The 22207-nt window shown below is 41.0% G+C and overlaps 1 protein-coding gene across 1 annotated transcript in view; it reads left to right on the top strand.

The window, feature by feature from the left end:
- PDE11A (phosphodiesterase 11A) overlaps positions 1-22207 on the top strand; it is a 282794-nt gene that overhangs the window by 223165 nt on the left and 37422 nt on the right. The window contains exons 14-16 of the mRNA XM_005857619.2: positions 1580-1670; positions 5398-5498; positions 17953-18030. Of these exons, the coding sequence (XP_005857681.1) occupies positions 1580-1670; positions 5398-5498; positions 17953-18030 (270 nt within the window). The remainder of the gene's footprint in view (positions 1-1579; positions 1671-5397; positions 5499-17952; positions 18031-22207) is intronic.

The following is a 22207-nucleotide window of genomic DNA, read 5'->3' as shown; positions in this document are numbered from 1 at the left end:
CTCCCCCCCCTCTGCCGCTGCCAGTCACCACTGCCCCACTCCCCAATCGCCAACCCCTCCCTCTGCCCGCTGGCACCCACTTTGGCTGGCCTGGCGCTGCCTGCTCGCCGGCCCTGGCCCCCACCAACTAGTCATTTCACCATTCAGTCAATTTGCATATTAGGCTTTTATTATATAGGATATAGATTAAGGTAAGATTTAAAGAAGCACCCCAAACCTAGTACCCTTTTTAAAATCTAGTATCCTCTTGAGAAACCCTATTCATAATAATCCCTACAGTATTTAAATGCTGCTTTTCTTCCAAAATGTGGTCAGCACTGAGTCTTTCCAAGGGCCCCTGAACTGATCATGATCTTAGACTACTTCACACTGGAGGTGAAGGGCAGCTTATGACCAAAATCCTTCATGTTGCACTTGGATGCACTCTTAGCTCCTCTCACTAGCAGAGAAGATGGTGAGCCATCAATCTCCAGTGTTTTCAAGTTAAGGCCAAATTGCCCTTTCAATGTCTGATCTCCTTACAGTACCATAAACACAAGGACCTGGATGGGTCCTCAACCAAATCCCATGACTGTGCTTTAAACCTTAGGATTTTCTGGAGCTCTCTTGACTCTTAAGATGCTCTAAATCCTACTCCAAAAGAATTGGAAATGAACACACTTGAGCATTTAAATGAACACTTTGCCAAATTGAAACTGTTGAGGAATGGGTTGTTCTACATAAGCAAAATTTAAAGGTAATTAAAAAAAAGTCTTTTCAAGTATCAATTAACACTTTATATATTTATAATGGAAATATCTTTGTGTTTTAATTATTAACTAATGATTAATATAGACTATGATCTACTACATGCCAGGCAGTGTAGGTACTTTCAAGGATTTAATTGTATTCTCATAAATAACAGGTGAGGTAGATAGTATTACCATAATTTTAGAGACAAAGAAACTGCATCTTCACGTGACCAAGTCACTGTACTGACTCTAAATCCAGGGAACTTTCCATATTTCTACACTGAGATATCATAGCATAACTATGGGCTGGAATACCACAATATAAGCTTATCAACCGAACACATAAAGTAGATTAAATAAAGGCAAAATATTCACAAGGTCTTTTCCCATGGAGAGTCAAATACATTTGGTATAGACAATTGTTCTGACACTCAGAAGCTGTGTAAGATTTAGTTCACGAAGTCTACTCTCATCCCCAGAGCCAGAAAGGATGCCTCTTGTTCTCAGAGCAGCTGAAGCACTTTGCTTGAACCCAGAACACTCTCTGTGGTATTTCAATTGTGTGCTACATGCCTTATTTTCCTTATGACCACTTCTCATCTCCCTTACTAGTCTGTAAATATCTTAGAGTCATAGACTCTGTCTTATTCACGTCGTATCATCCACTGCGTCTAGGCTAACACAGAAAGTTCCTGAAAGGTTTACTTAATAGATTAGTGAACTAACAAGCAGTTACCTGTGAATGTATCTACTCATGGTCCTTTGTGTCAAAGCAGTAAAACAGTTTGACCCAAAGAGCTGGTGTGGGGAACTGTTGACAGATCACTGACCCTTCTGTCCCCTTTCAGGAGCGGCTCTGCCCTGGCCCAACTCTATGGAACCTCCGCCACCTTAGAGCACCACCATTTTAACCACGCAGTGATGATCCTTCAGAGTGAGGTACGGCCCTAACGTTCTGCTTCTCCCCTTGACGGAAAAATCAATGAAACCTTGCCTCCGACCTCTCTCTGTAGTGCCACAGGTAGACACAGAGAAGTAGAACAGATTTTTTAAGTCAAACTACTATGTCCTTTTGTGTGGCTTTTTTTTTTATTCAGTTAGATGCCTGACCAAGGAACGGGTTCAAATTCTTCCGGAGCTGATTCATTTGGGATTCATTCTTGGTTTGGAAGCTTTTCCCATTCACTTAGCAGAGGAGATGGCCTCCAACTTGCTTACTTTCCTTAGGGTTACAGAAGCCCATACACAGGGACTTGATCCAAGTAGTGAGTGGCCCAACCTTCCTATTGTGTGAAACTCACAGCCCCATTAAGAGAAGGTAGAAACAGGATGATAAAGTTACACTTTATTAGCACAGCTGAGGTATCTACATAAAATAAGCACTTAAAGTTGCTGGTGGGACCAGTCTGAAAGTGAGAATCGCAGCTACATTTGAGACCCAGGATTGCAGGACTTGGAAGTGCTTTTCTACTTTTAGTTCCCGCGGAGAAAAGGAAAACCACTACTGACCCTGGCTGAGGCAGCATGAGTTCGAAATCGCCAGGAAAGGATCTGTTCAGTTTTCTGCAGGCGTACAGGCTGTTTGTGTGTGTGTGGCTGGAATAGCATCATTAAATATGGAGGTTTTCCTCCAGCCTACCTTGAGAAAGCATGTCTTTTGTAACATCATGAAGGCCTCGTTCGACCCCAGAAAGAGAGTGGGCAGTGTGGCTGGGGCAGGCCAACCGCTGGGGGAGACCTCTCTTCAGCTGGGAAGGAAGCAACACAGTTAGGCTCTTGGTAACTCTGACAGAAACCAGCATCCGGCATGTGTGGCTCGGGAATTTCCCTATGAAAGCCATTTCCAAACAAGGAAGGCAGGACAGGGGGAACTTGGGTTCAGGCTGTCTTTTCTGCACTAGTAACAGGATGGGTTTATACCTCAAATCCCAGGCACTCCCACCGTTGTCATAACAGGGATTATGCACAGGATATCAAAGTTTTCTTGAAAGATCATTTGTTTATTTGTTTGGGGAAACAAATCCCACTAACACAGAATTTGTCTTCAGACAAATAAAATACCTTGGCTGCCCTTCACTCAAGACTTCTCTATGAAGGACCGGAATAACAACATTATTATGCAGTGAGCATAACTGGTGCGTGCAGGCCCTGCCCCGGGCTCCCCCATCCCCTCCCATCCTGACCTCAGAAGGGCAGAACTGCAGATGTCATCATCACCCACTTCCTAAATGCAAAGGACAGAGCCGCTAGGTGGGCAGGCAAAAGTCCCCCAGACCTTTCTTCCCCCACTTGCTTCTCTTTCCATCAATACCACCCTTCTCAGGGGTGGGGAACCTTTTTTCTGCCAAGGGCCATTTGGATTTTTGCATCATCATTTGCGGATCATACAAAATTATCAACTTAAAAATTAGCCTGCTATCTTTGGTCAAACATTTAATTAACTCACCCCTAACTTGACAGGGGAACCTTTTTTCTGCCAAGGGCCATTTGGATTTTTATAGCATCATTTGCGGATCATACAAAATTATCAACTTAAAAATTAGCCTGCTATCTTTGGTCAAACATTTAATTAACTCACCCCTAATGCCTTGACAGGGCCAGACCAAATGATTTTACAGGCCTGCAGGCCCAGCATTCCCCACCCCTGTGCCTAAACGAAATGGAAGCAGTATTTCAAGGACACAAATCTATTTCAAGGACCAAACTCTTAAGGCACTGGAAGAAGCCAATTTGCATATAAACAATACACTGATTGCAAATTAATGTTTTTTTATCAGTATTAAAGCTGATCTGGCTAGCTTTGTCACTCAGTTATCTGTAAACAACTGGCTTAGTTACTCTCTACGTCCTTTAAAAGTGGTAAAATGCACTCTCACAAAATAATCAAGATCTTCAAATTCAGACCAGCTTTCTCCTGGACTTCACATTAGTTTTATTGTGACTTGCTCCTAACAGCTATGCAGGCAGACCTGGGAGATATCATGGGTTCACTCCCAGACCATCGCAATAAAGAGAGTCATAATATGTTTGCTGGTGGAGGATCTTGCCTTCAGTTTATTAAAATAATGCAGCATCTGTAAAGCACAATGAAGCAAAGTACAATAAAATGAGGAGTGTCTGCACTTCTTTCACTGGGAGATGCTAGACGTATGGCTGAATCCCAGGAACTACTTGTCGGTAGCTTCCAACCACCCTTTCTCAGGCCCCAGTATACCAGCCTGTGATTGATCCGCAGGGCAAGGCTCGGGCAAAGAAACCGGGGCAGAATTATGGCATGGCATTCCTTTAGTTATTTGTCTTCTTCCTAATGGCTGAATTAAGGGTCTGGGAGAGTTCATTTGAAAATTATTAATAATATTGGACCTGGTCCCATGTGGAACCAATATACTCTAGTCTTTACCAAGTGGTGGGTTCACCCAAGGAGATAAATTAACTCGGGGAAGCAGATTTTCATCTGGTGCCTGGTAGGCGGTAATTTACTAATTGATATTCTGGTTCCCAGAAATAATTAATTTACTTCTCATTGGGAAATAGTTTATTCTTAGGCAGTCATTTCCCCCCCTCCTCCGGCACCATCTTCTGGCTCTCCACGCGAGGTATCAGACTGCTCCAGTTCCCGGGCCCTGTGTTTATGAGTTCCTACTTCATGCTAAGAAAACCTGATAAATGAGAAGTCCTGGCTTTCAAAGCAAATTAAGTGGATTGTCTGTCACTTTACAAAAGGATTTTCCACTTCACTAAAACCATTGTACAGCTGCCAGTGTAGTTAAAACACGTTTTGATGAAATGTTTTCAAAGGTATGGAGATACAGGTGTGTTTTCACATTTTCCCAGGTGAAAGTCATCTTTACAGTCCCAAGAACTATGCCGAGAACAATATCATATACATTCTAACTACTCAGGAAGTATGTACTGAATTTAATCTGCCACACACGCTTTATCAAGATGATCTTCATGGTTTAACACAGGGTTTCTCAACTTCAGTTGCTCTGGCATGTTGGGCCTGGTTCACCTTTGCTATTCAGGCCAAATTGTGCATTGTAGGACCTTTAGCAGCATCCCTGGCCTCTACCCACTAGATGCCAGTAACACCCATCACCAGTGTGACAATCAAAAATATCTCTGAACATTGCCAGACGTCCCCATTGCTCAAATCACCCCCAGTTAAGAACCTCTGGTCTAATGTTTTTTCTCCTCCTTAAAGTCATTTGTTGACATAGCAAGTACTTCCAAAACGCCAACTTGAGTTTTAATTAGTGAAATTAGTATTTATTTTAGGGTCATAAAGATTCCCAAATGTTTTGTTAACTTCTTCATTCAGTAATTCCACAGGAAATGGGTAGTCAAATGGAGTTGTTAGCACAAATACACCCAATAGTAAGACAAGGTCAACATTTTTCAGAGTTTGCTCTTTAAGACTAGACATAATAAAGTGTCCCTTGGTAGTTCTCAAAGATGACTGCACTTTCTGGCTTTGCTATGTTTGCCAGGGACTATGTTTATATTTGTGCAAAGTTTCATTAAGCTTTTTAAAAAATGGTTTGTCATGTTTTTCCTATATATATTAACTATATATAGAAAAATATGCAATATATATAGGAAAAACATGGAATCAAAAACTCATATTTAATGGGGGTTTTTGTGACTTTTTACTTTCTCATTACAGGGACACAACATCTTTGCTAATCTGTCCTCCAAGGATTATAGTGACCTCATGCAGCTTCTGAAGCAGTCAATATTGGCAACAGACCTCACGCTGTACTTTGAGTAGGTATCGGCATTTGATCTATTTGACAAATGGACATCTAAAGTTTCATCCTGTAATTAATTTCCAGGTGCAATTTGGGGGTTGCCTGTTGTTCTAGCACTGATAGCAATGTGTAAATGAGCTAAACGTTTTGCTGTTGTTTTTACCTCATCTAAATAAACTTTATTAAGGTGATGTCTGTAAGATAAGAAAATCAGGGCTACCACCACAAGATTTGGAGCTCTCTTTATTTTTTTATGACCCTTGTGTGGAACTCTTGACTCTGAAACTAAGTGGTGGTCATTTTTATTTTAAAGACTCTGATTTCTATATTAGACTATTATTTCTCTTCATATCTAAAATGACATTGCTGATGCTAATGAAAAAGGTTTGTTGCTGGAAGGTTGACTAGAAATCCAAACCTTCATTCCTTGCCTCTCCTCTACCTCTCTTTCTTAGAAAAGCTGCCCCCCCAGTTTTCGACCTCCACCTGAGCTGGAAATTCCATCCCTCTCATTTCCTTTAAGACCTGCTCTATCAGGCACCACCTCTTTCAGAAGCCTGGAAATATCTTCCTTTGCTGATATACACAGTTTTTTCTTGAAGACGAAACAACTTTCCTTCCTTCAAAAATTATTTCACTTACTCCATGGAGATCTTAATTGCTTTTCAATTTACATTTCTTTTAATGCCTACCTTTTAAAATAAATGGAGCATATTTGTACCTTTGTTTTCCTAACACCCGTTTTACCTTAAAGAGTAGTGTCCACCTCCACATTCTACCAAAATTAGACTTTCAGAAGTCACCAGAGACTTCCTTGTCCCCAAATTCAATGTCCTTTACTCATTTCTAATATATTCTAACTTCTTTGAAAAATCTGAAGATTTACTGACTTCTCATTGCCAATTTCTACTCTCTTACTCTCTTATCTTCCCCCAACATCCAGCTTCCTTTCTCTCTCCTTTTCTGGATCCTTTCTAAGTTTCTTTTCTCCTCGCTCCTTTGGATGAGTTCTTGAACCCATGTTCTTCTTTCTCTATTTAGATTCACTCCCCTGGTTGTATCTCTATAATACCTTTATAGTCTAGAAGACTGAAATTCTTCAGTCTAACCCTAGACATGTACCTCTAACTTCTGTTGCAAAAGCCTTTAGGGGCTTCATTGCTTTCAAAGCAACCTTTAAACTTGGTTTGAGTTTCAAGGCCTTCCATAATCTGCCCCCAACCTTTTTTTCATTCTTTTATTCCACTTCTCTCCTACATGATTTATCTTCCTTAACCAGACGGGTCTACGTGTTACCCTTTGAAAACACCTATGCAGTGCCCCTTGTGCCCCAATCATATTACTGTTCCTACATGGAATCTTATCCCTCTAGTTCCCCATCTGGCTGAAATACCCTTTAAGGTTCATCTCTTCTACCACCTTTTCCAGGAATCTTATGTCACCCCCTTTGTAATCTTACTGCACTTGGGCATTATATCAGTTAGTATTAGATTCAATTATAAGGGACCAAAAAAGTAACACAAAATAACAGTGGCTTTCTTCTCTGTCACACAGAGGAAGTCTGGAGATAAACAATCTGTAGTTGGCAGAGTAACTACATTAAGTCACCAGGGACCCAGGCTACTTTTGTCTTTCTGTAATGCCACTTTCAACACATAGTTTCTACCTTAGTCCAAGATAGCTACTCAATGTCCACCCACATCCCAACTAGCAGGAAAAAAGAAGGAGTGAAGAAAAAAAGGGCCAAAAGGTGATGCAAGTTATCTTTTAAGAGAGTTTTCTGGAAACTCCCCAGAACACTTCCGCTTACATTTCATTGGTCAGAATTTAGTCATTTGGCCATACCTAGGTTGAAGGAAGGTTGGAAAGGAAGCCTTTATTCTGGTACAGTCCTGTGCTGCACAACAACATTTTGGTCAACAACAGATGGCATATACGACTTGAATACCATATAGTCTAGATGTGCAGTGGGCTATACCACCTAGGTTTGTGTAAGTGCACTCTGTGACATTCGCCCGGTGATGAAATCACCTAGTGACACATTTCTCAGAGGGATCGCTGTTGTTTAGCAGCCCATGACTGTAATCACTGTCCCACTGAAAACTAGGACTTCTGTAACTAAGAAAGAAGGGGAGGAGAGGTACTGGAGTAGACAACTGTCAGTGTATGCCACACATTTTTATTGTTGGCTCCTGCTGAATGCGTTATGACATGGGAATAGTGGAAGGAGTAAAGGCTTTTGAATTACTGGTCTGGATTTAAATTTCATTCTGGCATTCTCATTAAACCTGGTGTATTGAGCCCAAGTGTCTATGTCTTCTCCCTCCTGGAATTTTACTGAATTGGCAAATGAATTTAAGAGGGAAAAAAAGGACAAATCTGCAAGGAAAAAAGACAGGGGGGCACACAATAACTGATAAGAGATGGCAACACATTTGTGCAAACAGAAGGCCAGCTGACGAATGGAAACTGACTGAGCAGAGTAGAAGTGAAAGAAGGACCCACAGAGGAAGACAGCTCTGAGAAGCAAGCCCATTGGCGCTGCAGAACCTCACTGGGGGCTGAGAGCCAAAGGCGCCATGAAAAGTGGATTTGACATTTAGAGCTTAAGACAGGTGATTACTAGAAAGTCAGTTTACAGAACGCCCAGCACCCACGAAGTCTTCCACCAGCATAGCTGATAACTTCCTTTCCCCCACACTTGCAGAGGCCAAAGGATTATTCTCCGGAGAAATGTAAGAAAGAGCTCCTGAGTGGGGAAATGAGATGCAAAGCTCAGAAGAGGGGGTTACGCGAAATGGAAGGAGTCTCTGCATTCAAAGCCCACACCCCTAGTCCAGTCACTAGAAGCTAGAAGTCTATAAGCTGCACACTCAGGGTTGTCAGATTTAGCAAATGGAAATCAAGAAGTCCAGTTAAATTTGCCTTTTTGATAAACAAATGAATAATTTTTAGTATAAGTATGTCCCATGCAATGTATGCGTGGGACACACGCAACTGCAGCTCAATCTTTTAATGTCTTGCTATTGCACACAAATGGATAACAAGGATCACACAACATTGATATGAAACACAGAGGCTAAAACAACCAACAAAGAAGTAGAATCAGAGAAAACAAGGAAAGGAAGAAAACAAAAAAACTATCGGTAATATCCTTAGGAAGCCAAGGTATTACATCCATGAAACAAGAATAGGATGCTTTAAAAAAAAAACTATAGGAACAACCATAGAAGAATCCAGAGCTCTTGGAAATTAAAAACATAATGGCCAAAGTAAAAAATCAAATGATAGCATTGGGAAATACAGTCAAAGAATAATAAGGCAAAACTATTGAAAACACTGCTTTATTTTATTATACAGTTTACCCGTGAATGACATAGGTTTGAACTGTGCAGGTCCACTTAATACCGATTTTTTTCAATAAATACAGTCAGCCCTTTGCATATGTGGGTTTCACATCCCCAGATTCAACCAACTGTGGATCTAAAATAGTATTTTCAGTCCTCTGTTGGGACTCTGCAGATGCAGAGGGCTGACTATATACCTTGTTCAACACCGTTTTATATAAGGGACCTGAGCCTCTGCAGATTTTGGTATCTGAGGGGTCTGGAACCAATTCCCCAAGGAGTGATGGAAATATTTGGAAAGTCAAAACTTATATGCAAATTTTCAACTGTGTGCTTTTTAGCAATGTTTGATTTGTTAACTATGTGCATGTATTACTTTAATAAATATATATTTTAATCCCAGCTCTACCACTGCTTAGCTGTGTGTCATCAGATGAATGATATACCTCTCTGAGCCTTTTTTTTCATGTGTAAAATGGAGATGATACCTATGTTATCTGTCTTATGTCTTGTAAATGTCTTGTATGTTTTATAAATGGCTACATCTACAGCCTCATTTGCTTTATAGCCTATTTATTTTGCATGTTTAGTGGCTTTCATGTTTGACTTAACTATCATGATCTTCCCTCTTTTTCTGAATGGGTGTACCTTGATTTGGGATTTATGTTAGCTTGTATCCCTTTAATATTTTTATTTCCTGTCTCTGACACTTGTAAGATTTTATGTTATTTTCCTCAAAGTAGAAGCATTCTCCCAAGCCAAGTTTCCAAGTAATTTCTAAGGGAGAAAAAAACCTCAACAGTTGGAGTTCATTTATCAAGCCCTGTTAGCCATGTGACGAATCACCGAGTGACCGCTGGAATGCAGTCCAGGAAGTGGCTGCAACTCGTTTTCTCATTACTCTGTTCTTATCTTAATGCTGCAGCCCCTGCTAATGTCTGCTGACTCCCAAGGAAGCTGCTAGCTCTCTTTTTGTCACCGTTATTGTTTCCTGAGGTTCTGAATAGCTGTTCGTTCCCTAATCTGGACGTTCAGGAGGCTGATTCACTTGCCTGTCGAAAGTTGCATTAAGGTGTTGCCATATTTTTAGCCAAAACAATCCCTAGGGTTAATGAGGGGGAAGCAACTACTACAAACTGCCACCCGGCTGCTTTTATTTCACAAATTGATAGTGTGGAACCGGAAGGGATGTTAGAGATGATGTCATCTAAGTCATCTTTTTCTTGTACATCACGTACTGAGTTCGAAACTGTTAAATAGTATAGTTTGGGTCATATATAATTAGTGGCTAAACTGGAACCCACACTTTGCTAAAAATTACACAAAATCTTGCAAGTGTCAGAGACAGGAAAAAGCCTCCTCTTTTAGGGCTTTTTCCACAATCACTATATTCCTTCTCTAATTAAAAAAATCAAGAAAGACTTGTCATTTGAATTGGAGCTAAATTCCATGGCAATATTGACCTTCCCAGCTGTACATCAATTGGTTTACTCTGAGAAGCAGCCTGAGTTCCCCGAGCCCTCTCCCAAAGCAGAGCTGCAGAAAAGGGCTTGCAGGCGGGCAGGTTGATTTTAGAGGTGACATCAGGAATAGGAGTGGGGACTGGGACAGTAAAGCGGCAAGTAGGACAGCTATTGTAAGGACACAGACCCTTGTTGGTCACCACTGTGTTCAACCAGGCTTGACCCTATGCTGCACCTCAAAATTATCACCAGCCTCCCACGTTCTGTCAGCCAAGGTTACTCCATGGTCGTTAATTCCCACACCAGTTCCGGACATCTGTGCCTGAAGGCTGGGGATGCCTACAGCATCCAGTCCCACAGGGGGAGTCAGAGCAGCGACAGGACAGAAAGCATGCTAGGCAGGACCGGTGAGCCGGGAGCTGGGCACTGGCTGGTTGAGGCAGCAATGGCTGAGAAAGGTGGGCCAGGAGGGTGCGAGGCAGCCCCAGAGGAAGTCTGGATCAGCACTGGCTCTTCTGCCCTGCCTACTCACATCAAAAGTCATGACACAGTAGAGGTCAACCAGAGAGGAAACACACTGCTTTCCTCCCCCAGGAAGGGGAAAGCTGGCTAGAGGAAGGGCCAGGCCTTTGGAGAGGGGTGCAGGACTCATTCCTAGGGGCAGGATCTCCTGCGATGCGCCGACAGGGAAAAACGTAAGGTTCCTGGAAACGTGGGACCTCTTTAAAAATAACCACAAAGCCCTGTAACTTTAATTTCTAATGGTTCTAGGTGTGCTCAAGATTCTCTCCTACAGATGAAAGCAGAATTCACAAGTTTAAAAAATAAACAAACAAAAAAAAACCTCAGTGTGAATTTCCAGGTATCACCACCTAAAGCTGGGGGTTAATTCTTCAGCCTGATTTTCCAACTCACTAAAACTTTTTCCAGTTTCTGCTGAATGATTTTCTAAAATTGATTTCTGTGTCTATTTCCAAGTCCTTGCAGTGAACAAGGCTTTGATATTTAAGTAGTAATTTCAGCATCCCAGATATATCCTAAGCAAGAATTAGATATACCTTATCAGTATGCAGCCATGGGACTTTGAGGGTCACTCAATCTCCATTTGCCTCAGTTTCCTCATCAGCAGTATGGGGATAGGCACCTCACCCACACCAATCCCCTAGGGTCCTTGTGGTGGTCAAAGGAGATCACCTATTTGAAAGATAACTTGGTAATTTAAATAAGTAAGATTTAAATAATCTAAACAATTAATATTTAAATAATTTAAATTTGATAACTTTGATCATTTAAAAATACCTTATAAAGAAAAGACCCATTGAGCCAGAAACTAAATAAAATTTCTATAATTAAAGATAACACTTGAGGTCTGCAAAGAGAGAGATTCAAAATTACATGAGTTAAAATGTCAAAGGGAAATCACAATGCCCTGTACTATTTGCATGGAAGTCAACAAAGATGATCTATGCAACTTTCACAGCTTTCACACTAATAAAAACAGTATTTCCTGAATGCTTACTTAGGGGCTTTATATACACATTATCCCATTTAATATTTAGAGCAGTCCCATAAGAATAGGTACTATGTTTGAGCTCAAATACACCTGAGGAAACTGAGATTTGGAGAGATCCAGTAAATTACTCACAATGTTAACTAATAAAGCTGAGAGTGATGCCAAGTAGTTGGGCTCCAAAACGTTTGAACTACTCTGCCGTTCTCTCTGCACTTATAGGATTGTTAGTTTAAGAGCACTAAAGGGGAAACTGAGGCCAGTCCTGGGAACACTCAGACATTGAAGGCAGCAGTAACTTGAGTGTGCCCATGTCCAAGGCCAGTTCCAAGCACACTGGGCAGCAAGCCATAGCAATTCAACTAACTGCAGACTAACCAGCAGATTGGGGGGCGGGGCCCAGGCTCCAGGTTCCAGTTGCTCAGGAGCCTGACTGGTGGAGCTGAGACTGCAATTGCATGGAGCTAAGCTGGGGCATCAGAAGTTGAAAATTATTTAGCTCTAATACAGTCCTCGGGGGTGTTGCCGTCAGGTAGCAATTATAGTTTAGCATCGCCCCCCAATAGGGCGTGATCACATCAGTGTCTCTCACATCTGCCAGGTGCCTGCTCTGTGCCCAGCTCTGCTCTAGGTATCTCCCCGTATCACCACTGGAACAGGAGCTCCACGAATGCAGACATCTCACTCTGGGAACCCCAAAATCTACCTGACACATTGCCTGACATAACAAGCTCTCAAAATATAAACTTTTTTTTTAGATTGAATTCTCAGATCAACTATAAGCTCTATATTGTTATCCCCAACCTATAGATAAGGATACCGAATCTTAGAGAGGGTAAGACTTTTTCCGAAGTCCTCATGTTGTCTATGCTCAATCTCCAGGCCACATTGCCTCAGACCACTCTTTAAACTGAGGATTTATAATTCAAATTTTATAAATCAAATGGGTGCCCCATGCCTTTTTGGTTGGCTTTCTAATTAATCAGACTTAAAAAATGAGTTGTTGTTTTTTTTCATTTCCCTTTGTGTTCTACAAACATTCATCAACAATTATGGAAAATGCTCAGCCTATTGGTTTCTAAACCAGCCTAAAGGGATGCAATAAGTAGCATTTCTCAAAAGCATCTGATAATGACAGCAAAATGTACTAACTCATCTAGGATTGCTAGGAATCATCGTTTGACCATCTTTTAAAAATTAGATTAATATCATAAGCAATTTATTTAAAAAAATACAATAAGAGCTCAATGAATGTTTTTACTCCTATGCAGACAGGAATATTAATTCATTCAACAAACGTTTATTAAGAGCCCACTATGTTCAGTGTCATCAGCTTCCACAGTTGCCTGCACTCAACTAGCCGCCATATTGAAAGGAAGAGACTAGATTAATGTATAGTAAGGTGTTTTGACTTGTAGGGCTTAACCCATTGCTCTTTTCCAAACAGTCTTATATTCTAACAAAGTCTGATAAATTAATCTACTAGCACAACAGGCCCTATGGCAGGTTGATGGAAGAAATATTTTGGTACTTCTTGATGCACTTCAAAGCAATTTTACATATAGTCATGCCCACATCCCCATCCACCTAATATTGCAACTGTATAAAAAAGTGAGAAATTTATCCACTAACACTTATTATGCCTCCTTTATGCCAGGTTCTGTGCTAGCTGCTGGGGATGCTGAGATAGAAAAGGCATGTTTCTTACCTTTAGGGAACCAGAGCCCAGTGGGGAAGAGAGAAAAACAGTAACACAAAAGCGTGACAAGTGCTGCAGCCAAAGTAAATGCAAGGGCCACTGGGGCATGTGCCATCTAGCACCGCCCTAAACCACTTCCACCTGGTGATTATGGTTTAACGAAACTGATGGTTAGGTCCTTGTATTGTCTAATCTTCTGCCATTTTTAACATTCAAAGTCACTCCAGTCTTTCCATTTCCTGCATTTTGCCAATTTTATTCCTGTTGTCAACATCAGCACAGCATCAGACAGGCGATTTCATTCTTAGCTAGTCCTTGTATTATTGGACTACTTAAGCAGGAAGATAATTCATTTTCCAAATTAAATATATGACTTTTGTTTCTTTAGTCATAATGACTGAAGTTAACATCTGCATATTAATTTACTCTTCGCCGGTGCTTTTACATCCAAAGTCCCCAACCTCTCAGAATTTGCATTTAGCAACCAGTTGCAGATGTACCCTTGCCTGTTGAATGAGCTGCGAGAACACTGAGAGGACAACATCCAGCTCCTCCCCTGCACCCACCCAGCTGCCCACACACACTCCTGCCTTCCCTGCCTGATGACCCTGGAGCTGGACTTTCAGGAGAGTCACAATCGTGATTTGCCACCTCTCCTAACATTCATGGGCTCTTACACTCTTGGTAGATTCAGAACAGTTAGATACATAGGTAAAGAATATGTAATATATAAATTTAAAAATATACATATACACAGGAATGGTGATTTCTCGCTTTACCAACAAAGGGTGCCTTGCAGATAAATTACAAACCAGAAAGATTTTCAATATAGTGATGGGTGACTGGTAACCAAACTTTACAATTATTTTTGAGGGTAATTTTAGCAGTTCTGTTCAAATGATGCTTTTGGAAAGACTGCTATATTTTTCTGAGTGGAACTTACGTCAAGAGCAGGATAAAAGCCTAATAAAAAGATATCTGATTATAAATGAGATTTTCCAGTAAGCTGCTTTTCACTAGCTGAGGCATTTGCCATTGTCCCTGAAAAACAAGGTTCTCAGGATTGTACTTGAGAAGGTAATGATATTGGTCCTTGTGGCAGAGGAGTCCGGATCCAGGGAGTCTTATATATAATTTTGTGGGCACAAATGGTCATGCTGTTGACTCTGTAAAAATGTACATACACACACATATTGATGCTAAAAGGCTTTGTGGGCAAATGCATTTTTAAAAAGCACAGTGAATTTCACATTGTTGTTTTGTAATGATTGTCACTAAGGAGGAGTTCAGAAATAAACCACCTGGAGCCATGGACCCAAGCTGGCCCGGGCCATCTGCAGCTCTTTGGAGCATCCCCTTGTGCGGTGCCTGCCATGGCACTGGGTACTAGTAGGGCAGTCCATGGTGCCATGGCATCTCATGAAGGGGCTCAGCCACTGCTTTCCATACCCTCACAACACTCAAGGCTGTCTGGGAGGCTGGGGACCTGGAATCTACCTAGATCTTCCCACAACTTCCCTGGGACCCTGAGCAATTCAGCTTCGTCTTCCTTCACCTTGAGTTTCCTCACCTACAAAATGACAGTAAATTGTTCTCAAAGGTTTCATACAGGGTGGGACAAATGTAGGTTTACAAGTTGTTCATATATAAAATAGCATAATAATTAATAAATAATAATACAAGAATAAACTCTGTTTCACATACTAAACAACTGTAAATCTACTTTTGCCCTACCCTGTATAACTCTAACAGTCTATAATAATGAAAACTCAAGTTAAATGTAGAAAATAAATCATTCTATGACCCAGCAGTTTTACACATACGTGTGTGTGTGCGCACGTAGAGAGAGAGAGAGAGAGAGAGAGAGAGAGAGAGAGAGAGAAAGAGAGAGAGAGACATATATTGTTATGTGACCTTTGCATATCATCACTTCAAAAACCCTTTTGCCTTATGAAAATGATGATCTCCGTCTTTCATGATGTTAATTTTCAGAAACTTAAAAAATTTTTTTAAATGTACTTTGGTTTAAACTTTAAAGCATCTATTGGTCATTTATGTGACCAAATATATTACCAGCTGTATGATGTACATGGTTCCACCAATGACTGGACTTTTCCCATGTTCATCTTGATAAAACTATGGTGTGAAGGAAGTCTCCTATTCCCATATGAGGTCATAGCCAAACCTTGGGATACCAGAATGAATAGAGCCTCTTAAGAAATTGTATAGTTTTGTCAGTGGGGGGAAAATAAAATTAGTATGCCACATTCTTCTGTGCCCTGTGCAAGAAATTCTTCCTGCCCTCCTCTATCCACCATCCTCTAGGGATAGTGGCTATTCCCTTTTGTCAATAAAATCTAGCTTTGTTATAATGTGATGGAAAGTCTGTGGACTGATTTGGGGTTCAGTTGATTTAAGACTTTCAGACCAGCAACGCTAGCTATTAAACTTTCCATCATGGGGGAATGTTTTCTTACGGTTCTGTTTGGTTGGCATGTCATAGATTTGTATTTTTTAAATATATTTTTTGTATTGAGTTAGCCACCTAGGTGGCTATGCCTCCAGTTTGCATCAAAAATGTCATGTCTCATGCCTCTAACATGCTCTCAGTAGACATAACAATACTCAGTGGAAGGAAGGTCAGACAACGGTGTTCTTAAATTTCCCAGAACTCGTTATGTTGTCCAGATGGTTCAAGTTAGAATCTAGTCTTCAAGAATCTGACAGGGCTTTTCTTGGATAGGTTTTATGTTGTTTTCTTATCTCCATCTCTCCAAATGGCAACTGTGAAGACCCAGAACAAGTAGAATCTAGGTGAAACTAGTAGCTGAAAGTTATGTTTTTATGTGAATAGTCTTATGAGATTATCTTTTTCATTCGTGGATCAATTCAACAAAAATTTACTAACCTCCTGCCTGTCAGGCACTGTTATAGGCACTGGGGATCTGGGAGTGAACAAAAATGGACCAGGTCTTTGTCCTCTTGGAGCTAGCATTCTGGTGATTTTTAGAATAACTCATAGGATTGAAATGACACCCAGGTACATATGATGACAGGGATGATGACTGACAAGCTTCTTCAGAAAGCCTTCCATGATCTTCTATGAGTTTTCAAGCTGAGCTAAGTGGCTTGCTCTGTTCTCCTAGGACACCTGGGACATATCTTAGCTGCTTGGGACAGCGGCTATTCTAACAGGCTGTTTGTAGTCCAGCTCCATTGCTCACCAGCTGCAAAACACTGGGCCAGTGAACTCAGCCCTTCTGCGCATAATACTAGTGAATCCTTACTGAGCACCTACTGTGTGCCAGGTACCCTATGAAGTGTTTTACATAAATCATTTCATTTAATCTTCCCACCAACCCTAACAATGTAAATCCCATTAATATTATTCTTTACTGATAAGAAAGCCAAACCCACTTGGCTGGGAGTACCTTTATATGGAGTACCTCCTAAGACTGGTATTTTGTGGGATGTACTTTGGGAAACGGTATGTCAGGATCCTTTAAACAGTCTCTCATTAGGAAGAGCCAAGAAGGTGAAACCATAGGAAATAATTCTTAAAGACTTAAAATGATGATGATGTTTCTTTTCTTTTTTTGCTTTCTCACTATAAAAAATAATGAAGTCATCTAACTAGATTAAAGTTGTGAAAATAGAAATAAATCACCCTTATTTTCACAACTGAGGAGTATTTTCTCTTGTCTTTTACATATCTATACATCCTCAAATGTGTGTGTGTGTGTGTGTGTGTATCCAGCACTTAAAATGTTCAGACACTGTGCGAAGGGCTTTGCATGTCATCTCATGTAATCCTCACGATAACTGCGAGTTAGCAAACCTAATCCCCATGTTAGAGGTTGGGAAATTGAAGTTCAGAAGGTTTGAGTGACTTCCCAAAGTTGTACAGCAAGTAGGTGCCTGACCTATTGCTTAAACATAGTTATTTTTCACTCCGTAGCTCATGTGTTTAAACAGTAAAGTGCTGAAATAGTTATTTTCTTACCTAGAAAAAAAGGGTTCGTCCTGAATTTACTACCAGGGAGCTGAGCTTATCTTGGGTCATCATACAGCTCGTTCTATGCTGAATGATCAAAGAACATTGCAAACTTGTTCCTGCTTTTTATTTGTCCTTGCCTTTCTTCTCTGACGTTCGGTGCCGCAAGGGCTTCCAGCAAGTAATCCTAAATGCAGGACCACGTTGTTTTCTGTTTTATGGCTCAATAATCTTCTCTGTTGTAAATACAGTCAGAAATGATGGTGGCTTTTTCTTGAAGCCTCAACATTTTTTAAGAAGTGATTTATTTTGCTAGTGCCTTAGCTTCATGATTTCAAATATTAAGTTACTTGGTTCGGGTGGTCTTATATTTTCCCATAAATGTGTTTATGTCACCCGCAGACTGAGAAATTTCATTCCAGGTGTGTGTTTTCTTTCTTCATTTGATTTTGTGCAGGAGGAGAACTGAATTCTTTGAACTTGTCAGTAAAGGAGAATACGATTGGAACATCAAACCCCATCGTGATATATTTCGGTAAGAGAAAGCTCTTGTTTGTGTTTCTTCATTATTTGAAGATTTAGCTTTGCTTTCCTGACAGTGCGAAGAGCACACAAATGATTTTTAAAGCAGCAAATCTTAGCTTACACTCAAACAGCAAGAGATTAGTTGAATAATTGGAGAAAAGATAGACACTGTCTTTTTGCCTTCTAATGTATTATATTCTTGTCTCCTCTCCATAAATTTGCATTCAGAATTAGAAAATGATATTCAAATTGGTTCCGTTTCAGCAAGCCATGACCTCATCTTTCTCCAGCGAAGGCGGGTGTGCAAGTTGGGGGGAGGGGGCGGGGGGCTGGGAGGCGGTGTTTGAATCTCAGAAAAGTTCCACAGCATAAAGGAAAGCAGAGTTCACTGTTGCTTTTCTTTAGAGACGACAGGTATTGTAGCGAGAAAACCAATTAGAACCATTTGGTGGTGGGAATAAGGAGTCTGTTCTAGACTTTTCTCAGGACTTCTTCCCGGTTGTTTAGAAGAGACAGCCGCAAACCATCATTTTTATGTGGCACATTTTAACCACCGATTGCAGCCACGCCAGCTGGCGAGACTCTATTTCTGTCTGTGTCATACCGTCCCCTGCCTTCTGCCATCCCCACCTCAGCCATCTAGAACCTTCTGCTGTCTTATTCCTACTCCAGAGCTGTTGACTGTTCCTGAGAATTGTGAGGCCGGGATTATGGGTTTGCTGTGTCTGCTCCACAGCAGACAGCCGCTGGGATCACCCCAAGTGGGACCCCATCAGACCTCCCCTTCCCATGTTTGCTCTCTGAAACCTCTGCCCGCCTTCAGAACTTGAGCTCCCCTGCACTGTCCCCCTGAAGCCAGCTTCTTCTCACTGTCTCCCTAGAGGGCCCTCCTGTTCCCCCCTCTCTGCATTACTCTTTGTCTGTTATCTTGACAGACCTTTTCTATGTCCTTTCCTGAGGGTGAGGGGGAACCTTCCAGTACCTCCACTTGTGTCCTAATTCCATCCCCTCCACCACCACCACCACCTGCATCCCGACCTTGTTGTTTGTATTCTCTCGACTTGCATTTTCAAAATCTCATGTGTGTTTTCCCATTATGACTTTTCTAAAAATACGTTTCCATCTCCTCAGCCAAAAAATTCATCCCTGAAATCTACCTTCTTCTCAAGCTCCAATCCTAGTTCTCTCCTTCCCTCACAACTCCTATTAACTTCTTGCAAGGCAATTTCTTTCTTTTTAAGTAACTTTTCATTCTGTAAATAATTATAGGAACGTATTTTTCTGTAACAAATTAAAACATTACAGATAAACTTCCAGTTCTCCTTTGAGCTTCACTCCCAATCCCCACACTGCCGCATAGCTGTGCTGTGCTATCAGTTAGCTGTATCTTTCCAGACCATTTCCAAAGCATGGACATTTACATGAACCACAGGAAAAAATTATCTAGTATGAATTTATCTGTTTTAATATAAATTCTGTATTTACATGTAATCTGAACTTGCTTGTTCACTCAACTATATGTGTTGGAATTCTTTTCATGTTCATAACTCATCATCTTTTAATGCTCCATAGTATTCCAAAATGTAGACTTAGCACAGAGTAGTTAGCCATTTCCCTACAGAGGAATTTAGTCTATGAATGTGATTTCTGTTCCTTTTGAAAGGCATCGGTCAGCTCCCAGGAATCTAATTCTACAGCCTTTGCTCTCTTCAGGTTCCCTGATCTCTTCATAAACTCCTACTTGTGTTGGCTTTTCCTTTCTTAAAACTCTCTCCGGCCTTGGATTCTGCAAAGCCATGCTCTTCTGGACTTGCCACTTTCTTTCTGACTCTTTCTTGTTCTCTTTGTCCTTTTCTAGGCTTCCACCTCCCACTACCACTGAAGTGTAACTATCCCCCAAGGACCTGGGTTTGGTATTCTCGTTTCTGAGCATCCTCTGGCTTCAGCTGCCATCTCTTCTTAAACGACTCCCACTTTTTTGGGCCTGGCTTCTTCTGAGCACAACTCCTAAAATGCCAGTGCTTGTTCCTCATATCCACCTGGATGTTTTCCTGCAGATGGTCAAATACTTTTGGCAGGGGACCTCACATGTAAAAAACAACAACAAAAAACAACTTATCTGGAAGTATATGTAAAATAGAGGTGCTTCCGGGAGGTCCACCCCCCTAGCTCTGCCCTCCCTCCTCATTTCACGGTTAGACTCTGACCATGTGCACCAAGTGGGGAGGGGCTCTGGAGAGCACTGAATTAGGGAATTTTAAAGTAGTAATAAAACCAACTAAATGTGTCTCTTTTTTTATCATCACCATGTGCCTGCAGTCTAAACAATGTCTATGATGAGATACTCCTGAGAAAAATATTTTGTTAGTACGAGTTGTAAACAATTGCTGAGATTACTGTTGAGTCTCAAAATAATTTATAGCAAAGCTTCAAAGGAGCACATTATTACTTATGCATTAATTACATGTAGGTTAATTCCAAGAACATCCAGGTATATAGTCAGCCCCTGGTACAGGTGGACACACTTTCAAGAGTTCCTATTGGCTCAGAACCTTTTGCACTTCCTCCGGGTGTCCTGTGTGTCTCCAACCTTTGGGAGTGTCACGGCCCTGCTTCTAAACAGTATATTCAGAGCAAACAATGATAGTACAGTGATGGTAAGGCTGGAAAACACTTCCTGCAGATGGTCAAATACTTTTGGCAGGGGACCTCACATGTAAAAAACAACAACAAAAAACAACTTATCTGGAAGTATATGTAAAATAGAGGTGCTTCCGGGAGGTCCACCCCCCTAGCTCTGCCCTCCCTCCTCATTTCACGGTTAGACTCTGACCATGTGCACCAAGTGGGGAGGGGCTCTGGAGAGCACTGAATTAGGGAATTTTAAAGTAGTAATAAAACCAACTAAATGTGTCTCTTTTTTTATCATCACCATGTGCCTGCAGTCTAAACAATGTCTATGATGAGATACTCCTGAGAAAAATATTTTGTTAGTACGAGTTGTAAACCATTACTGAGAATACTGTTGAGTATCAAAATAATTTATAGGAAAGCTTCAAAGAGCACATTATTACTTATGCATTAATTACATGTAAGTTAATTTTGAGAATGTCCAGGTAGACAGTCAGCCCCCTGTACAGGTGGAAACACTTTCAAGAGTTCCTATTGCCTCAGAACCTTTTGCACTGCCTCCGGGTGTCCTGTGTGTCTCCAACCTTTGGGAGTGTCACGGCCCTGCTTCTAAACAGTATATTCAAAGCAAACAATGATAGTACAGTGATGGTAAGGATGGAAAACACATAACTTGAGTTCTTTAGTTCTGTCATTTTATGTGGCCATTTGAGGGGAGGTGGTTATTTGTGTTTATAATGTAAAGCAATGATAGAGTACAAACTGTGAGGTGGAATATTTTTGTTTAGTAAGTGCAAAATTCAGTTCATACATGAAATCTTTTACTGAACTTGAATATATCTTTAAAATTAAAATTTATTCCTTTTAGGTTACAAATTGTTTTAAAACTAGAGAACAAGTCAAGAAAGATCTTTATTGAACTACTGTTGGCATATAGAGGAGAGGTGTGATAAAATGACCTGCTGTGAGGGTTGGGTGTCCAAATACAGTGCCGTTCTTCACCCACCCGACTAGGACAGAGACTCGTGACAAGTCAAGAAAGATCTTTATTGAACTACTGTTGGCATGTAGAGGAGAGGTGTGATAAAAATGAGCTGCTGTGAGGGTTGAGTGTCTAAATACAGTGCCGTTCTTCACCCACCCCACTAAGACAGAGACTCGTGCCTGACCACTCATTCATCCAGTCTCACTGAGCAGGTTGACAGCACTTAACTGTAAATTGGACTAGAATTATGAGACTAAAGCAGTTGGTACAAGCTCCCTCCCCACTCTCTTCCGAGTCAAAAAAGACTGTTCACTTCTTGCAGAGGCTGGATTAAAACAAATAAGGTAAAACTGCTCATTCTCCTCCTTCAGTTCTTCCTGTGGAATCTCCCACCTTATCTTGCCCTTCCATTCCCCTGTCCTTCTTTGTTGTAGGCCCTTATCAACTTATGCTTGTCAGCTGGTTCCCTGCTTCCACTCTCTCCTTATTCAAACTGTTTTCATATCTACCACCTAAAGTTCTCTCCTTGAAGGTCTTGCCAGATCCCTCCTGAGCCCTCAACCTTAATTAA

This window comes from Myotis brandtii, unplaced genomic scaffold (assembly GCF_000412655.1).
Source record: "Myotis brandtii unplaced genomic scaffold, ASM41265v1 scaffold112, whole genome shotgun sequence".
In the NCBI taxonomy this organism is placed as follows: Eukaryota; Metazoa; Chordata; class Mammalia; order Chiroptera; family Vespertilionidae; genus Myotis; species Myotis brandtii.
This window is presented reverse-complemented; position numbering and strand designations above follow the sequence as displayed.